Genomic DNA, 20439 nt, shown 5'->3' on the forward strand with positions numbered 1-20439 from the left:
CTATCACAATGTTAGAGATAGCCAGTTTTAAATTGTGCAAATCGTGATGCAAATCTAGCCCTCAAAACACAAAATGAGGTGGCAAATCAACATTCAACACTGAGGATCTCAAGGCTTGTGTTTGCGAAATAAATAAAATAGGAAGAAGAAAACCATTGGAAAAGGATAGTCGAAAAATGGAAGTTGAAAAATAACAGTTGGAAAATAATGGCAGTCGAAAAACTGTTGAAATTTGGCTGTTGGAAAATGACAGTTGAAAAATGGCATTTTAAAAATGACAGTTGAAAATCAACAGTTAAAATTTGGCAGTTGTAAAATGACAGTTGGAAAATGGCAGTTAAAATCTGACAGCTGGAAAATGGCAGTTAAAATTTGACAGTTGAAAAAATGACAGTTGAAAAATGGCAGTTAAAATTTGACAGTTGGAAAATGGCAGTTAGAAAATGGCAGTGGAAAATGACAGTTGGAAAATGGCAGTTAAAATTTGACAGTTGGAAAATGGCAGTTACAATTTGACAGTTGGAAAATGGCAGTTAAAATTTGACATTTGAAAAATGGCAGTTGTAAAATGGCAGTTGTAAAATGACAGTTGGAAAATGGCAGTTGAAATTTGACAGTTGGAAAATGGCAGTTGAAAAATGACAGTTGGAAAATGGCAGTTAAAAATTTGACAGTTGAAAAATGACAGTTAGAAAATGGCAGTTGTAAAATGACAGTTAGAAAATGGCAGTTAAAATTTGACAGTTGGAAAATGGCAGTTAGAAAATGGCAGTTGGAAAATGACATTTGGAAAATGGCAGTTACAATTTGACAGTTGGAAAATGGCAGTTAAAAAACAACAGTTGAAAAATGATAGTTAGAAATTGGCAGTTGGAAAATGACACATGAAAAATGGCAGTTGGAAAATGACACATGAAAAATGACAGTTGAAAAATTACGTTCAACTTTTAACTGCCATTTTCCAACTGTCATTTTTTAACTGCCATTTTCCAACTGTCAAATTTTAACTGCCATTTTCCAAATGTCAAATTTTATCTGTCATTTTCCAACTGTCAATTTCCAACTGTAATTTTTCAACTGCCATTTTCCAACTGCCATTTTCTAACTGTCATTTTTTAACTGTCAAATTTTAACTGACATTTGTCAACTGTCATTTTTCAACTGCCATTTTCCAACTGTCATTTTCCAACTGCCAAATTTCAACTGCCCTTTTCTAACTGTCTTATTTAAACTGTCATTTTCCAACTGTCAAATTTCAACTGTTTAAAGGACCACTACAGTGAAAAAAGTAAGCAGTTAAAGGAGAATTTAAGTGAGAGGCATATTGATGCTGCCATATTTATTTCCTTTAAAGCAATGCCAGTTACCTGCAGCGGTAATGTCCCACGCCGTCCTCTTCCGATGCTCCGTTCCCCGCCACCGGTCCCAGTGTAATCACACGAGTTATTACACTGCACCTGCACAGTAAGCTCCCGATGATGCGAGCAGGAGCTAACATTATTCGTCTGTTTAGACGAATATTAAACCGGGACCGGCGGCGGGAAACGGAGCATCGTAGGAGGACGGCACGGGACATTACAGCTGCAGGGGGCCGATAGAAGCCCCAGATAAGTGTCAGCTTGTTTGATTCATTTTTAGAATCCCACAGAACCTCTTTAACCATTTAAGGACCGCAGTGATTGAAATCTACGCCCTGTTTTGGTGGGCTTTTGGCTGGCAGGGCGTAGATTTCAATCACTGTCCGCAGCATGCATCCGCCGTCTCCGCCGCTACCCGCTGATCGCTCCGCTCAAACCCGACGATTCTCGCCGCATCTCACAGGCTCTGCCTGTCTCTATGACGGCAGAGTCATGTGAGCCGGTCAGGAGCCGATTTCATTGGCTCCTGGCCCTGTCTTTCAATGTAAGCTGTTCCCATTGGCTTACATTGAAAAACAGGGTCAGGAGCCAATGAAAGCGGCTCCTAACCGGCTCACATGACTCTGCCGTCATAGAGACAGGCAGAGTCTATGTCCTGGGGGTCCCGGCGAGCGGCGATGACGGCGGTTGTGACGCGTATGTGCTGCGATTCGTCGGGATTCTGTCGGGATTGGACCAGCGGTCGCTGGTCCTTAAGTGCCCAGAGACCGCTGGTCCTTAAGTGGTTAAAGAAGACCTAAACTCAAGCACTGCAGTCAAGGAGAAGAAATACTACTGTGTATGCGCACCCACCGACAAGGAGAACTTTGGGGCTCCCAGAGCTAGAATCCCTTCTACTGTGGAGGAAGGGGGAAACCTCTTTAGGATACAAAGGCCTCCCCTTCCCTGAGGTAAGTACCCCCCGGGGCACTTTTTTCTTACAGGTACATTTTAAGAAAAGAAGAGGGCATATAGGAGGGGAAAAGTAGGGGGCATTGGTGGGGAAAATTACTACAATTAGATTGCAAGCCTACATATTGTCAGTATTGGCAATCTGTAGGTAGATTGCCAATATAGGTAACCTTGCAAGTTCCTCTCCCCCCCCCCCCCACCCCCACCGCATACATATGAACTGGCCGCCGGGAGACTTGGGCGCAGGATACAGCTGGTATACAGCTATTGCTGGAAGCCAAATTACAATGTTTTAAAAGCAACTTCAGCTCCGTCTTCTGACGGCCCCGAAGTTACTGACTGTGCGCCGCTATAGCCGTAATTCCTATTACAGCCTATGATGGCGCCGGCTGCGCCCAAATCTCCTGCGCTGTTATTACAGCACTCGCCCCACCCCCGCTTAATTATACGTAGCCTGGCCCCACCCCCAGAGAGCTGAGAGCTAGGCAGTGACTACCCACAAAGTTTGGCTCCCCCCTTGCTCACTCCCTGCTGTGCTGCCCTGCAATATAGTTCACACCTCAGATCATTGGTAAGCCAGCCGCAGAGAAGTGACGGGCAAACTGTGCGCAGTGACAGCGCGTATACTTCAAATACAGGAAGTGAGCAGTGATGTCCCTTTCTGTATCTGCGCCATTACTGTGCACTATTTGCCTGGCTGTCTCTTCCTCACTGATCTGAGGTCTGAAGTATGCTGCAGAGCAGCACAGCAAGGAGCAAGGGAGGAGGAGCCAAACTTTGTGGAGACAGGACAGGACTAGGACAAGTGGCATGCGGGCAATAAAGTGGCCGGCAAACCTGGTGTGTACCACCTGGCCAACAGCAAAGTACCACCAGTGGTATGTGTACCACAGGTTGAAAAGCCTTGCTCTATATGACTCGATGCACATCCCCTCAAGTATGTTCCAGAATCTAGTGGAAGGACTTCCCAGAAGAGTGAAGGCTGTTATTGCAGAAACAGAGGAACAGCTCTGAGTTAATTATCTTGGTTTTCATATTAAAAGTTGAACAAGTACTGTTCACACCATATATGTGTGGTGTTTGTGCTTCCATGTACTCTGTGAATAGCAGTTGCATTGCTGCACTAGGGCATTAATTCCCCAAATTGCTGTTGATCACTAATTGCAGTTGATAAGGCTGTGCAAACATAGCAAATAGTCTTTTTCTGCAGGATTCAGTGTGACTGCAAGCAGAAAAGAGACAATTTTCCCACTGAAGAGCTTGTTAACTTGAAAATATAATATGTACATGCAATGGCAATCTCCATGTACTGCTGTCCTCTGAGCTGGTGGGACTTGTGAATTTTATACATATGACTTTACTTTGGGACAAAAGTAGGATAGCTGTATGTGTAGGGCAACAGGCTTTATTATATACTTGTGATGAATAGCGGAAAAGTCGCCGCATGTTCTGACAGTAAGGTGCAGAATTCCGTGCAGTATCTGGTCCATTGGAAAGGATATGGCATAGAGGAGAGATCTTGGGTGCCAGATTGCCGCATGCATGAGGAGGATTTGAAGAAAGAGTTCCATGATTTACATTCCTGGAAAGCCTGGGGGAAAGTGTCCGGAGTCCACTCCTCGGCGGGGGCAGTGTTCTCCCCAGAGCCTTTTAACTGGGCGGAGCGCCCGGCTGGTGGTCAGTCCCCGCCCGGCTGGTGGTCAGTCCCCGCCCGGCTGCTGTGATCACTATCCCTAATCCCTGTCTACGGCATATTTGCCGTCCTCCACACTCATCCAGCACAAGTGCGCAGCGGCTTTGGCATTGGAGCTGGCCGCTGTCACTCTGATACAATCTCCGCCCTCCTCCTCAGCTCCTGACATTACAAGCCAGCCAGACCGCGGGAGCTTTGAAGAGGTCGGGGCACACAGGGAAAGAGCCGAGAGAACGTGGGCTTCCTGTGTTCCCTCTGAGTCACTGATTGCCCGAGTAGTGCAGAGAACGGGCTCTTCTCCTTCTGTCTTTCCATCATGCAGGAATTTTCTCAGCACGTTCCCCAGCCTCCCCCGATCAGAGGTCACAGCACAGAGAACAGCGTGGAGCAGCGCTCATTCATGCCGGGGAGAGCAGCAGCAGGGCAGATGGTTATCTGATAGCAGTTATGGCCCCCCAGCAAGGGAATCCTTGTGACTCAGCTGCCGTCTCTCAAGACAGGTATTAGAAAACTTTACAGCTAGCTACTACTGCTTCCCTTCCCCCACTGCTCTGCCGGACAGGTTACATAGCTAGCTGTCCTGACTCCTGGACATCAGTCTGCAGACTTCCTGCAGTGTGCTGTGCACTCACATTTTCTTTTCTGCATTTTTAAGTCTGTTTCTCTCCCTCTTACACATTTCTCTCTCACACACTTTCTCCCTCTTTTTTTCTTTCCCCTTTCCCAGTCCTTTTCACACACACTCTCTCTGTCCCTCAAAGACAATCTATCTCCCAGACTCACACCTATTCCTCTTCCCTTCAGTTTGTATTCACCTTTTTCTACTCAACCCCCCTCTGTCCTCTATATACCGTATTTCCTGTATACAGTATGTATGTCTGCTTACCAGTACTTGATTTTGTTTAAGGGTAGAAGCCACAGCAGAAACCCCCAAGCACTTTTATGTTCCTTTGTAGTGCATGTTGATTAGCATGGACAAACAACAAGCATGTCTACACTGGGTTTACTACTACTGTCAGCCAAAATTATTGTGAGACTTTTTAAATGAGATAACAAAACAGTCTGTGGGGATGTGTGGTTTTGGCCCTAATTAGTCACCCTGTCCACAGCCCCTTTCTGGCATTAATCCGGCTTTGGCAGCACTTTATCTGATTGCCCATCAAAACAGCACCACTCAGTGCAAGATGCCTCTTTCTCCATTAGCATCATTTAGTGTTATCCTCTACCCCTATCAGCAGCGGCTAGCATGACTACCTCACCAGGTAACAACCAGCGTGCTCCACCGACTCTTCTCCCCAGCAAGCAGCACCCAGCATGATCCTCCCTCTCCATTGTCACCTAGTAGTAGCAGACAACATCACCCTCCTTCCCCACACATGGTGACCGTAAAGGGAACCAGAGAGGAAGGATAGGGAAAAATAGGAAAAGGTTTTATACATACCTGGGGCTTCCTCCAGCCCCATAAGCCTGGATTGCTCCCACGCCGCAATCCTCTGCTTCCTGTATCGCCGGTACCGGGCCCTGTCACTTCCGGCGGGCGCGACCAATTGTCCGCATCACAGGGGCTCCCTCCATACCCTTACGCATGCGGCTGCGCAGTTTGCAGCCGCATGCGTAGGTATATGGAGGGAGCCCCTGTGATGCAAACAATTGGCCGCGTCCTACGGCCGACTCGCGGAAATGACAAGACCCGGTACCGGCAGATCCAGGCAGCGGGGGACGTGGCGTGGGAGCGATCCAGGCTTATGGGGCTGGAGGAAGCCCCAGGTATGTATAAAACCTTTCCCCCAACGTCTCTGGTTCCCTTTAATTTCCCACCCGGCTACTTTTTCATGCCACCCGGCTGGAAAAAAATTCTGGGGAGAACACTGGGGGGGGGGGGGGGGGGGGGGGTACTGTGATGAATAGCGGAAAAGCTGCCGCATGTTCTGACAGTAAGGCGGCTGATTGCGCGTCTGATGCGGCGGTTTGTCCGCGTCAGCATGCGTCTGGGTTGTCTGGAACTGGTGGTGCACATGGGAGGAATGGTGTGGGGGCCGCCGCGTGTTCTGACGGTAAGGCGGCGGATTCCGCGTCCAGTGCGGCGGTTTCCCCGCAGCAACATGTGTCTGGGCTGGCTGGACCTAGCAGTGCACACAGATGGAGAGCTACGTGCGCGCGCGCTGCAAGACAAGCACTTTATACCAATAGGAGGAAGATCAGCTGATCAGGGCGGTCAGCTGATTCCTGTTCAGTCAGTGATTGGTTGATGGGAGCTGGGCGGCGCTGTGGGGCGCTTTACTATATATATCTCCTGCTGTTCAGTTGCTGGTTGTCTGGCGTTGCAAATGACTATGTGTTAGCACTCAGACCTTAGTCAGATCCTTCAGTGTGGTGGAACCAGGAGGACCTGGGAATCCACACTTAGCCAGTTACTATATATCATCTGTGTTATTCTCTAGCATAGTTCCAGGGTGTTGAGATCACGGCCCTCACACCCCAGACTAGGAATACTGTATATCATCTGTGTTATTCTCTAGCATAGTTCCAGGGTGTTGAGATCACGGCCCTCACACCCCAGACTAGGAATACTGTATATCATCTGTGTTATTCTCTAGCATAGTTCCAGGGTGTTGAGATCACGGCCCTCACACCCCAGACTAGGAATACGGTATATCATTTGTGTTATTCTCTAGCATAGTTCCAGGGTGTTGAGATCACGGCCCTCACACCCCAGACTAAGAATATTGTATATCATCTGTGTTGTTCTCTAGCATAGCTCCAGGGTGTTGAGATCACGGACCTCACACCTCAGACTAGGCCTTGTTCTGATATCTGTTATGACCTGTAGCTTTCCTGACTATTCTTCTGATCTCTGATTTGGTACCTTGCATATCTGATACTCTGTTGCCGACCCGGCCTGTCTTACCTTCTGGCTGTCACCCCCCCTCAGGGTGTCCAGCCTTCCCGCAGGGGTCCCCTGCTCTACAGAGGGGATACTGCTCCTTATCAGTCAGGGACTCCCTCTCCAGGTGTCCTTGACTGCAGTAGAGTCTTCTCTACTTATTGGACCACCTGCTACCCTGGTGGTCCAAAGGTTACTGTTGCACCAAAACACTTACACACTCAGGTGTCTAGAGGTTAGACATATTTGATTATTGGCGATTCTGCAGATCCCCAATAATCAGGTATATCTGTATTCTTGGGGATACTGCAGATCGCCAAGAATCAGATTCTCTCTCTGGTTGCTGACACCTATCGTTACAATACTACATTGTAACTGCTTTCACACCCCAGATTTTTTTCCCAAAAGTGGGAACTAGGGGAATCTGGTTGATCTTCTACAATCTAAGCACCCATCTATTCATTATAATTAATGGAAGAAATGTTTACATTTTACAATATCCTTATAATGCCATCTAGATCAAATCTTGGTTTCTCCCATGCAGTTTTGTCACTTGTGACACTAACTCGGCCAACGGGATGTGAAAGTTTGGGCAACCTTGTTCATTTTCATGATTTTCCTGTATGAATCGTTGGTTGTTACGATAAAAAAATGTCAATTAAATATATCATAAAGGAGACACAGATACAGTAATATTTGAGAAGTGAAATGAAGTTTATTAGATTTACAGAAAGTGTGCAATAATTGTTTTAATAAAATTAGGCAGGTGCATACATTTGGGCACTGTTGTAATTTTATTGATTCCAAAATCTTTAGAACTAATTATTGGAACTTACATTGGCTTGGTAAGCTCAGTGACCACTGACCTACATACACAGGTGAATCCAAGTATGATAAAGAGTATTTAAGGGGGTCAATTGCAAGTTTCCCTCCTATTTTAATTTTTAAGTTTTGTAAAGAGGAATGGTCCAAAATACCTTCAACCAGAATCCACACTTTCATTGGAACCTACAGTAAGTGTTTACAGGCTGTAATTTCTGCAAAGGGAGGATCTACTAAATATTGATTTCATTTCTTTTTTGTGGTGCCCAAATGTATGCACCTGCCTAATTTTGTTTAAACAATTATTGCACACTTTCTGAAAACCCAATAAACTTCATTTTACCTCTCAAATATCACTGTGTGTGTCTCCTATATGATATATTTAACTGACAATTTTATCGTAACAACCAACGATTTATACAGGAAAATCATGACAATTAACAAAGTTGCCCAAACTTTCGCATCCCACTGTATCTCATTTATAAACTGTGAAAATGGTACACCATACATAATGCTGCAAAACTGTTCTATGGCACGGAGGTAAAATTTCACCGACTTGCTACTATTGAGAGGATTCTGAATTCCAGGCAGATCAAACAGATGATGAGAACACAGTGTGGTCACTGCAAAGCATAGAATCTAGAAAATAATTTCCAAGCTACATTTGTTCATTTGGATTTAAGACAGAATGATGTATTTAGAGAGACCAAATTAAAAATATGGATGCATATGTAGGGCAATGTGGTTTCCATTCTAAATAATCATATATGGATGAATCTGCAGTCAGTAAGGCTGACTGAGGCTGAGAAAAGTGATGTTGTGGACCCTGATAATCAACAGGATATTATACATTCTTCAGCAGAGCACGTCAGAGAGTAAAATATCAATCCTACCTGGTTCCTAAGTAGCCAATTTTTATTTCTTTTATGATTCGATTTATTATGTTTATTTTATACATAAACATATGAAAGTAACAATGAAGAATTTTATAGTATGTAAGAAAACCACATATTAATACATAATACGAAAGAAATATCACAAAGAGCAAGCCTAACATACTGTACATCCTTGGCTATACATTTCTGACTTATAGCTGGGGGGTGGGGGCACACCTCTATCTGTCCCTTTAAAAGAGCCAAGCATGAAGCAGCCTGCATGCTTTAACTCCGCGACCGTGTAACGTTGATAGGCGTCGGGTAGAGATGGTCCGAACGGTTCGCCGGCGAACCAATTCGCGTGAACTTCGGTGGTTCGCATTCGCGGTGAACCGCAAACTATATGCGAGTTCGACCCGCCCCTATCTACGTGACTGCACTCAGTGTTATAGTATATACCCGTCACTGCACCTGTTCACAGTACCTGTGTGTGACAGTTGCACATTTGTAATACCAATCCCTGCATACCTGTCCAGTGCACCTACCTGCGTGACCGCACGCAGTGTTATATTATTTACCAGTCACTGCACCTGTTCTCGGTACCTGTGTGTATGACAGCGGCACATTTGTAATACCAATCCCTGCATACCTGTCCAGTGCACCTACCTGCGTGACCGCACGCAGTGTTATATTATATACCAGTCACTGCACCTATTCTCGGTACCTGTGTGTATGACAGCTGGACATTTGTAATACCAATCACTGCACACCTGTTCAGTGCACCTACGTGACCGCACTCAGTGTTATATTATATACCAGTCACTGCACCTGTTCAAGGTACCTTTGTGTGTGACAGCTGCACATTGTATTGATACCAGTCACTGCATACCTGTCCAGTGCACCTACATAACCGCACTCAGTGTTATATTATATACCAGTCACTGCATACCTGTTCAAGGTACCTGTGTGTGTGATAGCTGCACATTTGTAATACTAGTCATTGCATAATTGTTCACAGTATCTGTGTGACCGCACGCTGTTTAATATACCAGTCTGCTGCACATTGTATTGTAATACCAGTCACTGCATACCTTTCACTGCACGCGTGTGACTGCACATTGTATTAGTCAAGTCAGTGCATACCTTTTACTTCATCCCCCCCCCCCCCCCCCCCCCCGATATGGACAAAACAACAGGCAGAGGCAGATCCAGAGGCAGGCGACCCGGCAGGTCTGTTCGAGGTCGTGCTGACGTGATTTTGTGCGGCCCTGGACCAAAGTACAGTGCTCAGAAGAAGGCACGTCCCATCAAGTCTTAAGATTGTCAAGACGTGGTTGACTATTTAACACAGAACACCTCATGTTCCGCAGCCACCAGCGCTACTACAAGCACCACATCCGCTGCATTCGACACTTGGCAGGAGTTATTTGGTGGGAAATTAACTAATTCACAGCCATTGTTGTTACAACAAGATGAAGGCGCTAAGCAAGTTACACGACCTCATATGTCTGAGTTAGGCGACACTATGGACGTAAGGTGTGAGGAGGAGGATGATGAAGTACCTGCTGTTGGTGCAGTTTTGGAGGTGTCTGATGCAAGCGAAGCTGGGGAGGATGATTATGATAATGATGATGATTATGATAATACGGATGTCACGTGGGTTCCCAATAGAGGAGATGAACAGGGGGACAGTTCAGAGGGGGAGTCAGAGAGGAGTAGGAGGAGACGAGTTCCTGAAAAAAGCAGGGGGAGCTCGTTGTCAGAAACAGCTGGTGGCAGTGTATGGCACCATGTATTGCCACCTATGGACAGCCAGCCAACACGCCCTTCAACATCAGCTGCTGACGCCACCATAGTGCCCACACCCCAGGGCTCAGCGGTGTGGACATTTTTTTGTGTGTCTGCCTCAGATCAGAGCAATGCCATCTGTACTCTCTGCCACCAAAAATTGAGCCTTGGAAAGGCCAACACCTGCGTAGGGACAACTGCCTTACGAAGGCACATGGAGAAAAGGCACAAACTGCAATGGGAAGACCACCTGAGGAAAAGCAGCACACAAAAGCAAAGCCACCCTCCTTCTCCTCTTCCTTCTTCAGGTGCATCATCTTCAGCCGCTTTCTCCCTTGCACCTTCACAATCACAGCCACCCTCCTCCACTCCGCCTCTCACCTCGAGCGGTTCCTGCTCCTCTGTCCACAGCAGCAGCCAGGTGTCCGTGAGGGAAATCTTTGAGCGGAAGAAGCCAATGTCTGCCAGTCACCCCCTTGCCCGGCGTCTGATAGCTGGCTTGGCTCGCCAGCTGTTACCATACAAGCTGGTGGACTCTGAGGCCCTCTGAAAATTTGTGGCCACTGGGACACCGCAGTGGAAGATACCAGGCCACAAATATTTCTCAAAAAAGGCGATACCCAAACTGTACCATGAAGTTGAAAGGCAAGTAGTGTCATCTCTGGCACACAGCGCTGGGCCAAGGGTCCACCTGACCACGGATGCCTGGTCTGCCAAGCACGGTCAGGGCAGGTACATTACTTACACAGCCCATTGGGTCAACCTGGTGACCGCTGGCAAGCAGGGAGTACGTGGCTGTGCAGCCATTTGTGACACCTCCACGGCTTGCAGGCAGGCCTCCTGCCACCTCCTTTCCTTCTCCTCCTACTCCTCCTGCTACATCCTCTTCGCTGTTGTCCTCCTCCTCCTCCTTGGCTGAGTGGAAGTTCAACTCTACTGGTGCTGCAATCTTCTCTCCAGCTACACAGCCCCAGCTCCCCAGGGCCTATGCTACATGCCAGGTATGACGGTGTCACGCCATCTTAAACATGTCTTGCCTCAAAGCGGAGAGTCACACTGGAGCAGCTCTTCAGGCTGCTCTTAACAAACAGGTGGATCAGTGGCTGACCCCGCACCAACTGGATATCGGCAACGTGGTGTGTGACTACGGCAGAAATCTCATTTCGGCTTTGAATTTGGGAAAGTTGACACATGTACCCTGCATGGCACATGTGCTGAATCTAATAATTCAGAGATTTGTGTGTAAGTACTCAGGCTTTCAGGACGTCCTGAAGCAGTCCAGGAAGTTGTGTGGGCATTTCAGGCAGTCTTACACGGCCATGGCACACTTGGCCGATATTCAGTAGAGAAAGAACTTGCCGGTGAGACGCTTGATTTGCGATAGCCCAACTTGCTGGAATACAACCCTGCTTATGTTTAACCGCCTGCTACAACAGGAGAAAGCCGACACCCAGTATCTCTACAACAACAGTAGAAGGACACACTCTGGGGAGATGGGGATGTTCTGGTCCAAGTACTGGACACTTATGCGAAATGCCTGCAGGCTCATGCGGGCGTTTGAGGAGGTGACAAACATAGTGAGTCGCAGTGTAGGCACCATCAGCGACTTGATCCCATATGCTTTCTTCCTGGAGCGTGCCGTGCGTAGAGTGGTGGATCAAGCTGTGGAGGAGCGTGAACAGGAACAGTTACAGGAACAGGAGGAAGAGTTGTGGGATCAATTCTCAGCAGAACCAGATGTTTCCTCAACACCTGCGGCAGCACATAGGAGGGGGAGGAGGAAGAGTTGTGTGGGGAAGAGGAGTCAGATGATGAGGAAGGTGTTTTTTTTAGGAGGAGGCAGAAGAACAACTGCAGCAGCCGTCGCAGGGGGCTTGTGCTGCTCAACTTTCCCGTGGTATTCTTCGTGGCTGGGGGGAGGAGGAGAAGTTACCTGACATCACTGAAGAAGAGCAAGAGGAGATGGATAGTATGTCTGCATCCAAATTTGTGCAAATGGCGGCTTTCATGCTGTCCAGCCTGTTGAGGGACCCCCGTATAAAAAAACTCAAGGGGAATGACCTGTACTGGGTGGCCACGCTACTAGACCCTCGGTATAGGCACAAAGTGGCGGAGTTGTTACCAACTCACCTGAAGGCAGAAAGGATGCAGCACTTGCAGAACAAGCTGGCAACTATGCTTTACAGTGCGTTTAAGGGTGATGTCACAGCACAGCGGAATAAAGGTGCCACTGCCCATAATCTTCCTCCTCCTCCCATGTCCACGCAGGCAAGGACAGGACGCTCTAGCGACCTCATGGTGATGTTGGACATGCAGACATTCTTTAGTCCAACGTCTCGCCTTAGCCCTTCCGGATCCACCCTCCACCAACGCCTTGACCGGCAGGTAGTCGACTACCTGGCCTTAAGTGTGGATGTAGACACTGTGAGCAGCGATGAACCACTGGACTACTGGGTGCACAGGATTGACCTGTGGCCAGAGCTGTCACAATTTGCCATCCAACTTCCATCTTGCCCTGCCTCAAGCGTCCTGTCAGAAAGGACCTTCAGTGCAGCTGGAGGCATTGTCACTGAGAAGTCGCCTAGGCCACAAAAGTGTTCAGTACCTCACCTTTATCAAAATGAATGAGGCATGGATCCCAGAGGGCTACTGCCTGCCCCAAGACTAAGTTGCTCCCCACACAGCATCTCTGCCTGCAGGCCGCTTGACTGCCTTCTCCGCCACCACCAACAGGGTCGAGGACTCCAGGCGGATTCCTGAATTTTTAAGGCCGCTATAAAAATTTTCTGGTGCGTGTACATGCCTGCCTAATTTTTCTGGCTGCACTGCAGCTGCAACAACAAAACAAAAAGCAGGTACTGTACATGTGTCAATTCCGCTTCGTGATCATTACCTTGCCGCGGTGAAGGGGCTTGCATATCATAATGTAGCAATGACCGCCGGCTATATGAGTGTCTCGGGGGGGGGGGGGGGGGGGCACACCCAAGATAATAAGGTTGTTGCTTCATAGTGAAACAAACAAGGAAAGGAGTTCCCTTAGAGAACCGCACCACTCAGACCATAATCAATACAACTCAACTTTATTCAAACAATTAATAAAAACACTTAAAAACAAATGGGCTGCTGCCATGACAAAACCTATAAACAATGTATTCCCATACATACAAAATAATGTGTATATGCAAAGAATATACATGAAATTACAACAATATCAGATGCCAAAAATATATAAGGTATGAATCAGCATGTATGTATGTATGGGGATACATACATGCTGATTCATACCTTATATATTTTTGGCATCTGATATTGTTGTAATTTCATGTATATTCTTTGCATATACACATTATTTTGTATGTATGGGAATACATTGTTTATAGGTTTTGTCATGGCAGCAGCCCATTTGTTTTTAAGTGTTTTTATTAATTGTTTGAATAAAGTTGAGTTGTATTGATTATGGTCTGAGTGGTGCGGTTCTCTAAGGGAACTCCTTTCCTTGTTTGTTCAGCTTTCAGTTCAAGTTCCCCTTCTGCACACTCAGGGATTACCTATTTTAGGTGGTTGGTTGATGGTGCTTGCCCCATTTGTTGTTGAATTGAATGTTGCTTCATAGTGGACAGACCAAATTCGATCAGCTGGACAGTCACTGTTGTTCTGTCATTGAGCTACCTCAGCCCGGCGACCATATGGGCTTGAAAACCGATGTCGCCTGCACTCTGGCCATGGTGCGCTCCAGTCCAGCACGGCCGTCACTACACAAACAGCTGTTTGCGGTGCGTTACACAGTGAGTTTGGTCAGTCAGTGTGAAGCAGTAGACTAATTACACTACCTGATTGATGTATACACATGCAAGATGTTTTAAAGCACTTTAGGCCTCCAACTTAGCATGCAATGTGATTTCTGCCCTTAAAACGCTGCTGTGCATCAAATCTGGATTTTTCCCTGGGACTTTTGGCGTGTATCCCACTCCGCCATGCCCCCCTCCAGGTGTTAGACCCCTTGAAACAGCTTTTCCATCACTTTTGTGGCCAGCATAAATATTTCTAGTTTTCTAAGTTCGCCTCCCCATTGAAGTCTATTGCGGTTCGCGAAAGTTCACACGAACTGAACTTTTGCGGAAGTTCGCGTTCGAGGTTCGCAAACCTAAAATTTGGAGGTTCTAGCCATCTCTAGCATCGAAAAGGTGGCAGTACCAGGACCGCCTAACGCCGAAAGGCGGCAAATCCTGGGGCGGGGTTTTGCAGGGGATCATGCATGCCGATGGCCGCTAGGAGACTGTTAGATGGTGAAGCCGCCGTCTATTTACATTGTACAGCGCTGTGATCTACGGCAGTGATGTGCTGGGCACAGCCGTGTCACTCAGCTGTCACCTGGAGAGGCTCAGAGAGCAATCGGCTCTCATAAGCTAATGTCTATGAGAGCTGATCGTGGTGATTGGCTGGCAGGGGGAGCCTCGGATATAGAAAAATAATAGTAAAATATAAATTTTTATTACAAAAAGAAAACACTATTAAGTTAATAAAACAAAAAAACAGCCTGCGGCAGCAATCAGAGCCCACCAACAGAAATCTCTGTTAGTGGGCAGAAAAGGGGGGGGGGGGTTCACTTGTGTGCTCGGTTGTATGGCTCTTCAGCAAGCCATTAAAGCAGCAGAGCCCTAATTTGTAAAAAATAGCCAGGTCCCTTGTGGGGGGAGGGGGGAGTAAAGCCTGTGGTCCTAAACTCCCCATAAAAATGAGTTTCACTTACCTGGGGCTTCTACCAGCCCCCTGCAGCCAACCTGCGCCCTCGTATTCACTCACTGCTGCTCCAGTCCCCCGCCGCCAGCTAGTGTTTGTCAACTCGGAGTTGGCGAGCCGCCAGGCGTACCTTTGCACGCATTACCGCTGGTGCAGGAAGCTATCGCAGACATTAACACATACATTTCTATGCGTTGGAGGTATAATAACTTGCACATCCAGAGGTAGCGCCACACAGATATCAAACACAATCAAAGTCCACTTGGATGTAAGAGTCTATGTATCAGAGCTGCATATGCTGCTCTACATAAGTTATTCCTTCAATCTTCAAATTGCTGCCATCTAATTTCAGACACGGAATAGCCTCCACCACACCCTTAGAATAGGACTCGACATCCATTGAGACCCGCTGGCGGGTCAGATGCAGCCTTGGGACCGTTATTGGGTCATCCCCCACCCTAAAAACGCAGCATGCAGTGGATCACCGGGAGGGGGAAAAAACAGTGCACAAAAACGAAAAACGCTGGTGTTTTCATTTTCAGGTGTGAATGAGGCCTCACTGGTTAATATAGAGGGGCGAACCGGTGCATTCACATTATCCATTTATTGTTCCAAACTAGTGATGTCAGCGCGCTTGTGTATGGCTTTTTATACTAAATACAATATTATAATGTACATTTAGAAAGCTGTCCCAAAATACACACCCAAAATATGTCATTTTAGTCTCCTGTCTGTGAAAAAATATTTAACTTTTCAAATCATTTGAAATTTTTAAAGAATCAAAGATTGATGCTTTGCTTTAGAAATGTGGTGTAAAATAAATGGTCAGATTCTCTGCAAATGTCTCCCACAATGCATCACTGCATTTCACAAATGCATTCCAGTGGTTTTGGAGGTGTGTTTAGCTTAGAAACAACAAAGGATGATTTGCATATCCAGCAGTGATGCATGATGGGAAACATCGTATTCTCACTCCAACTTGAATAATTGCAAATACCTTCTGTTCTAAGAAGACAACTTAAGTTTTGTATAGGATTTTAGTAAGAGGGTTTTTTGGTTCTGGTTCACCATGTTCTCTCTTCTCAGTAAGGCTGCTGTTGCTCTTGTATTGCAGGCCAAGGGGGGAAATGTCACCATATGGTAACAGTAATCTCCCTTCATATATAAAAAAAGAAAATATTGACTAGCCCACACTTTGAAATAAAAAAGATTTACAATGAAGGAATCATATGTCAGTTTATTGCCAGTTGATGTGCCCTGTTGATCTGTTTTACTGAAAAACAGAAACTCTACAATGAAAGCTGCGATGTGTACATCATATGCATGTAAGAGAAGGCGAAGAGTGTACTGTATAGAAAAAAAACCTGAAACACTGCTTTTGTTAAACAAAAAGAAACTGATTTCCTACAAATGATGAATGGTTGCGTGTCCTGCTTTCAGCATTCCAGCAAAAGGGTCTCAGCGGGAGAAATGTGAAGAGGGGGTGAAATAACTCTATTTTGAACGAGCAAAGGAATGACAGAAGGGCCAGAAAAGAAAATGTTCTTGTGTGAGAGAGACATATAATACTCCAACAGGAACTACAGTCCTGAGTGTCAGCTAGAAGAGAATTACTTGGATAAAGTGCTACAACAAGAAAAGGGAATGTGGTTAAAATATCTTCGCTTTTTCACAATTCTGACTGTTCATTAAACTTGGCCAATTTCCGTTTAGTTATATTAAGGGCTACGCATGGTTTGTGTCAGCAATAAACTATTGTTAAAGCCCATATACCTAAACCTATTTTTCCTACTTACCTTGGCCCTGCACCCCACCTCCTCCACCTAAAAGCTTGTACCTACCTTGCGATTCTTTGCGCAATTCTTCGAGAACGGTTTTTGGGGATGCACGATTGTTTCCAAAGTCTCTTTAGGTGGGAACAAGTGCGCAATAAGCAAACAATGCTTCGGGATGCCCATCGACAACGACGATGGCGGGTCAGATCTTTAAGATCCGCAATGACTCCCGCGCAAAGTGCTGCAATCGTTTCATGTCCGTCATGTGCCTTCGTGTGATGTAGCGTGTTTCCACAGGCAGGAGGATGGATCGGGGAACCTTGTTCTTCGGGAGACGTCACTGTGACGTTCCCCAATCCATCGTTGAGTGAGTATTTAGCTTTACATTATGGCATCTACTGAAAAGAGTGTGGATGTTACAGTCACGAGCCTCCCTCTCCTATTCTGTCCATCAGCAAAGAGTAAGGGTGCATAGCATCCAATTTTTGATTGGCCAATCACTGACCAATTTTACCACCTCCATGTAGTATGAGAGCTTTCCTCCACAATCTGTTCATAGTATTTAGAATCTGTTGGCTCTCATACACCATGGAAGTGGTAAGATTAAATTCAGTCTGCCCCAAAAGACTACTCAGGGGTTCATCCTACAGCAAGATAAGTATAAAAACATCCAAGCTATGTAAGAACTACCTTAGGGGAAAAGAACAAGATGGTAAGCATGTAAACAACACAATCCCCAGACTTAAAGAGAATCTATACTGTAAAATCCTTACAATAAAAAGCATACCATTCTATTCATTATGTTCTCCTGGGCCCCTCTGTGTTGTTTCTGCCTCTCCCTGCTGCATTCCTGACTTGTAATTGCCATTTTTATGCAGTGTTTACAAACAAAAGACATAGCAAGTGATACGCTGAGAGTAGCTTAGTGTGTGAGTCATACATAGTGTGCAGGGGGCCTGGAAAGGGTGTGTATAGCTTCTATCCAATCACAAGCAGCACAGCACATTCCAGCCTGACTGCCTCAGCCCGACAGAGCCGACAGAGGAGAGAAGATTAGATCATATAACAGAGATAATACAGCCACTGTGCAAATAGGAAAGGCTGCAGTAAGACAGAGCACATTAGAACAGCTATAGGAACATATAGGATAGAAGAAATAAGGCTCAACATTTTGTTACAGAGTCTCTTTAAAGCCCATTGAGCTGGTTTAGAAGAAACTGGACAGAGGGGTCAAAGTAAATGAGCCTTCAAGTGTCATACATTTATGGGAACTTCTGCAACAGAGTTGGGAAAAGTTTTCTGAGGCATACTTGATTTTCATTGTAGAAGGAGTGTATTCAGCAGTTACATCTTCGAAAGTGGCTATTTAGGATTGCATGATTTTTTTTTTTTATTTTTTTTTATTCCACTCGCTGATTTGTTCTGTGCTTTAATTTCTCAGTACAGTTAGACTTTGAACTACCGTAGTTTCAGTTTTAAAAAAACTACAGCATTAGAGTCTCTAGTTTGAATCCCAAGGACACTATGTGCATGGAGTTCCATGTTCTCCGTTTGTGTGTATGGGTTTCCCAATATTCCCGACAAACTAGTAGGTTTCTTGACTTCTATCTCAAACTAGCCTTAGATTGTGAGCCCTCTGGAGAGACAGTGATGTAACTTGTCTGAAGCTTTCTGTAAAAGCACTGACTAAAAAGTGTGCTCAATACGAACTATAAATGTGTAGAACTCATTATAATGTAAACTTATGATGTTCTTTAAGAAGCACTTTAGTACCTGTCAGGACACAAAGACAAAAGAAAAAGATGTAAACAGAATACCAGAAGGCTGAGCATGAAGCAGGAAGTGCAAGGTGGTCTTAATCAGAGCCATACTACGTTATTAGCCTAACATGCAATGATTCTGTATAGGAAATCTCTCACCATGGCTTCTGAACATCACAGATTATTCATACAGCATTATAAAGAGTACTGGCTTCCAGGTCTAACAGTGACTACTATGCCTCTCGTAAGACTGTGCTGATTTCACAATACAGTGTATCTCTGAAAATATACTACTAAAAGCTGATATTAAATGTTTCTCACAGTCATACTAAAGCCTCACAATTTGCATTCCATGGTTTTCAGATTGTATCTGTCTAGTTATAGCAAGTTATCCAGCTGAATACAAGCCTGAGGCAAGCATCTTAAAACTTTATTTAGACACGTCTAAAAACCAAAAGGAAACAAAAAGCAAATTATAGTAGCTGGTCTCTGACATGATGTTAGTAGATGCAGTACGGATTATCAACTGCATCTTCCAACAACTGCAAAAAGTGCTTAAGTGCAACAGATTAATAGGATGGAAATGCCAGGGAAAGTGTGGGAAAGTTAAACCAGCTACTTAAATGTAATGTGACATCTGGTGAACTGTTTCAGCTGCCCCAAATGCTCCAACTCAATAGTGTATGTAAAGTGCATGTATATATATATATATATATATATATATATATATATATATATATGTGTGTATTAATATATATATATATATATATATATATATATATATGTTTCTGTGTGCAGATCAGTACTTTTACTTTATGGCAACCAAATGGTCGTCATGGCAACGGAATGGTGTATGTGTGTGTATATATATATATATATATATATATATATATATATATATATATATATATATATACACTGTATATATATGTACAGATATATATACTGTATATATATATATATATATATATATATATATATATATATATATATATATATATATATATATATAGTAATACAGAGTATTAAGAGTATATATATATATATATATATACATATATATATATATATATATATATATATATATATATATGTATATACACACACACACACACACACACACACACCATTCCGTTGCCATGACGACTATTTGGTTGCCATAAAGTAAAAGTACTGATCCGTACACAGACTTACGCAGAAACAGTGCAATTCTTTATTGTCCCATCACACATGTGCAATATTCTCAGAATATTGCACGTGTGTTATGGGACAATAGAGAATGACACTGTTCCTGCATAAGTCTGTGTGTGGATCTGTTCTTTTACTTTGTGGATTACAATTGGTGGGAATCCTGCACCAGCACCAGCTGCGAAAAGGTGTGCGGTTCTTTCTCCGTTGCCGTGAAAAACAATCCATTGCAATGACAAACACTAACTTACCATGGTAACTGTTCCGTTGTCTTGACAACCGGGGATGAGCTCCGGATGAAATCCGAATGAGTTTCATTCAGATTTCATTCAGATTTCTTCCAGAAAATTAGTGCAGCTGATGTGGCTGGCAGGGGGGGATTAAACTTACCCAGAAGCCGTCTTCTTTAACCACTTGCCGACCGCCCACAGCCGAAAGGACCGCAATACGCCCATGCGGGGCAGCGATCGCGTCACTGGTGACGCGCGCTGCCCCTGGCAACAGGCTCCGCCCACCCGCGGCAACATCCTGCCGGCCATACGGAAGCGCTGGCGGGATGTTAACCCCCGATCTGCCGCATACAAAGCGTATAATACGCTTTGTAT

General features: G+C 45.2%; 1 protein-coding gene across 11 annotated transcripts in view; it reads right to left on the reverse strand.

The window, feature by feature from the left end:
* Positions 1 to 20439, reverse strand: part of DNM3 (dynamin 3) — a 629085-nt gene that overhangs the window by 162033 nt on the left and 446613 nt on the right. The window contains exon 21 of one of the 11 annotated variants that reach the window (XR_011022040.1): positions 18570 to 18659. The exons of 9 other annotated variants lie outside the window; for them this stretch is intronic. Coding sequence is in view for 1 of the 2 variants with exons in the window: in XM_068239892.1 (XP_068095993.1) it covers positions 18653 to 18659 (7 nt within the window). In the remaining variant the exon portion in view is untranslated. Of the gene's footprint in view, positions 1 to 18569; positions 18660 to 20439 lie in introns of those variants that run through there. One more of the 11 variants, XM_068239892.1, reaches the window with a different exon arrangement.

The sequence above is a fragment of the Hyperolius riggenbachi genome, chromosome 6 (assembly GCF_040937935.1).
Source record: "Hyperolius riggenbachi isolate aHypRig1 chromosome 6, aHypRig1.pri, whole genome shotgun sequence".
Taxonomy (NCBI): Eukaryota; Metazoa; Chordata; class Amphibia; order Anura; family Hyperoliidae; genus Hyperolius; species Hyperolius riggenbachi.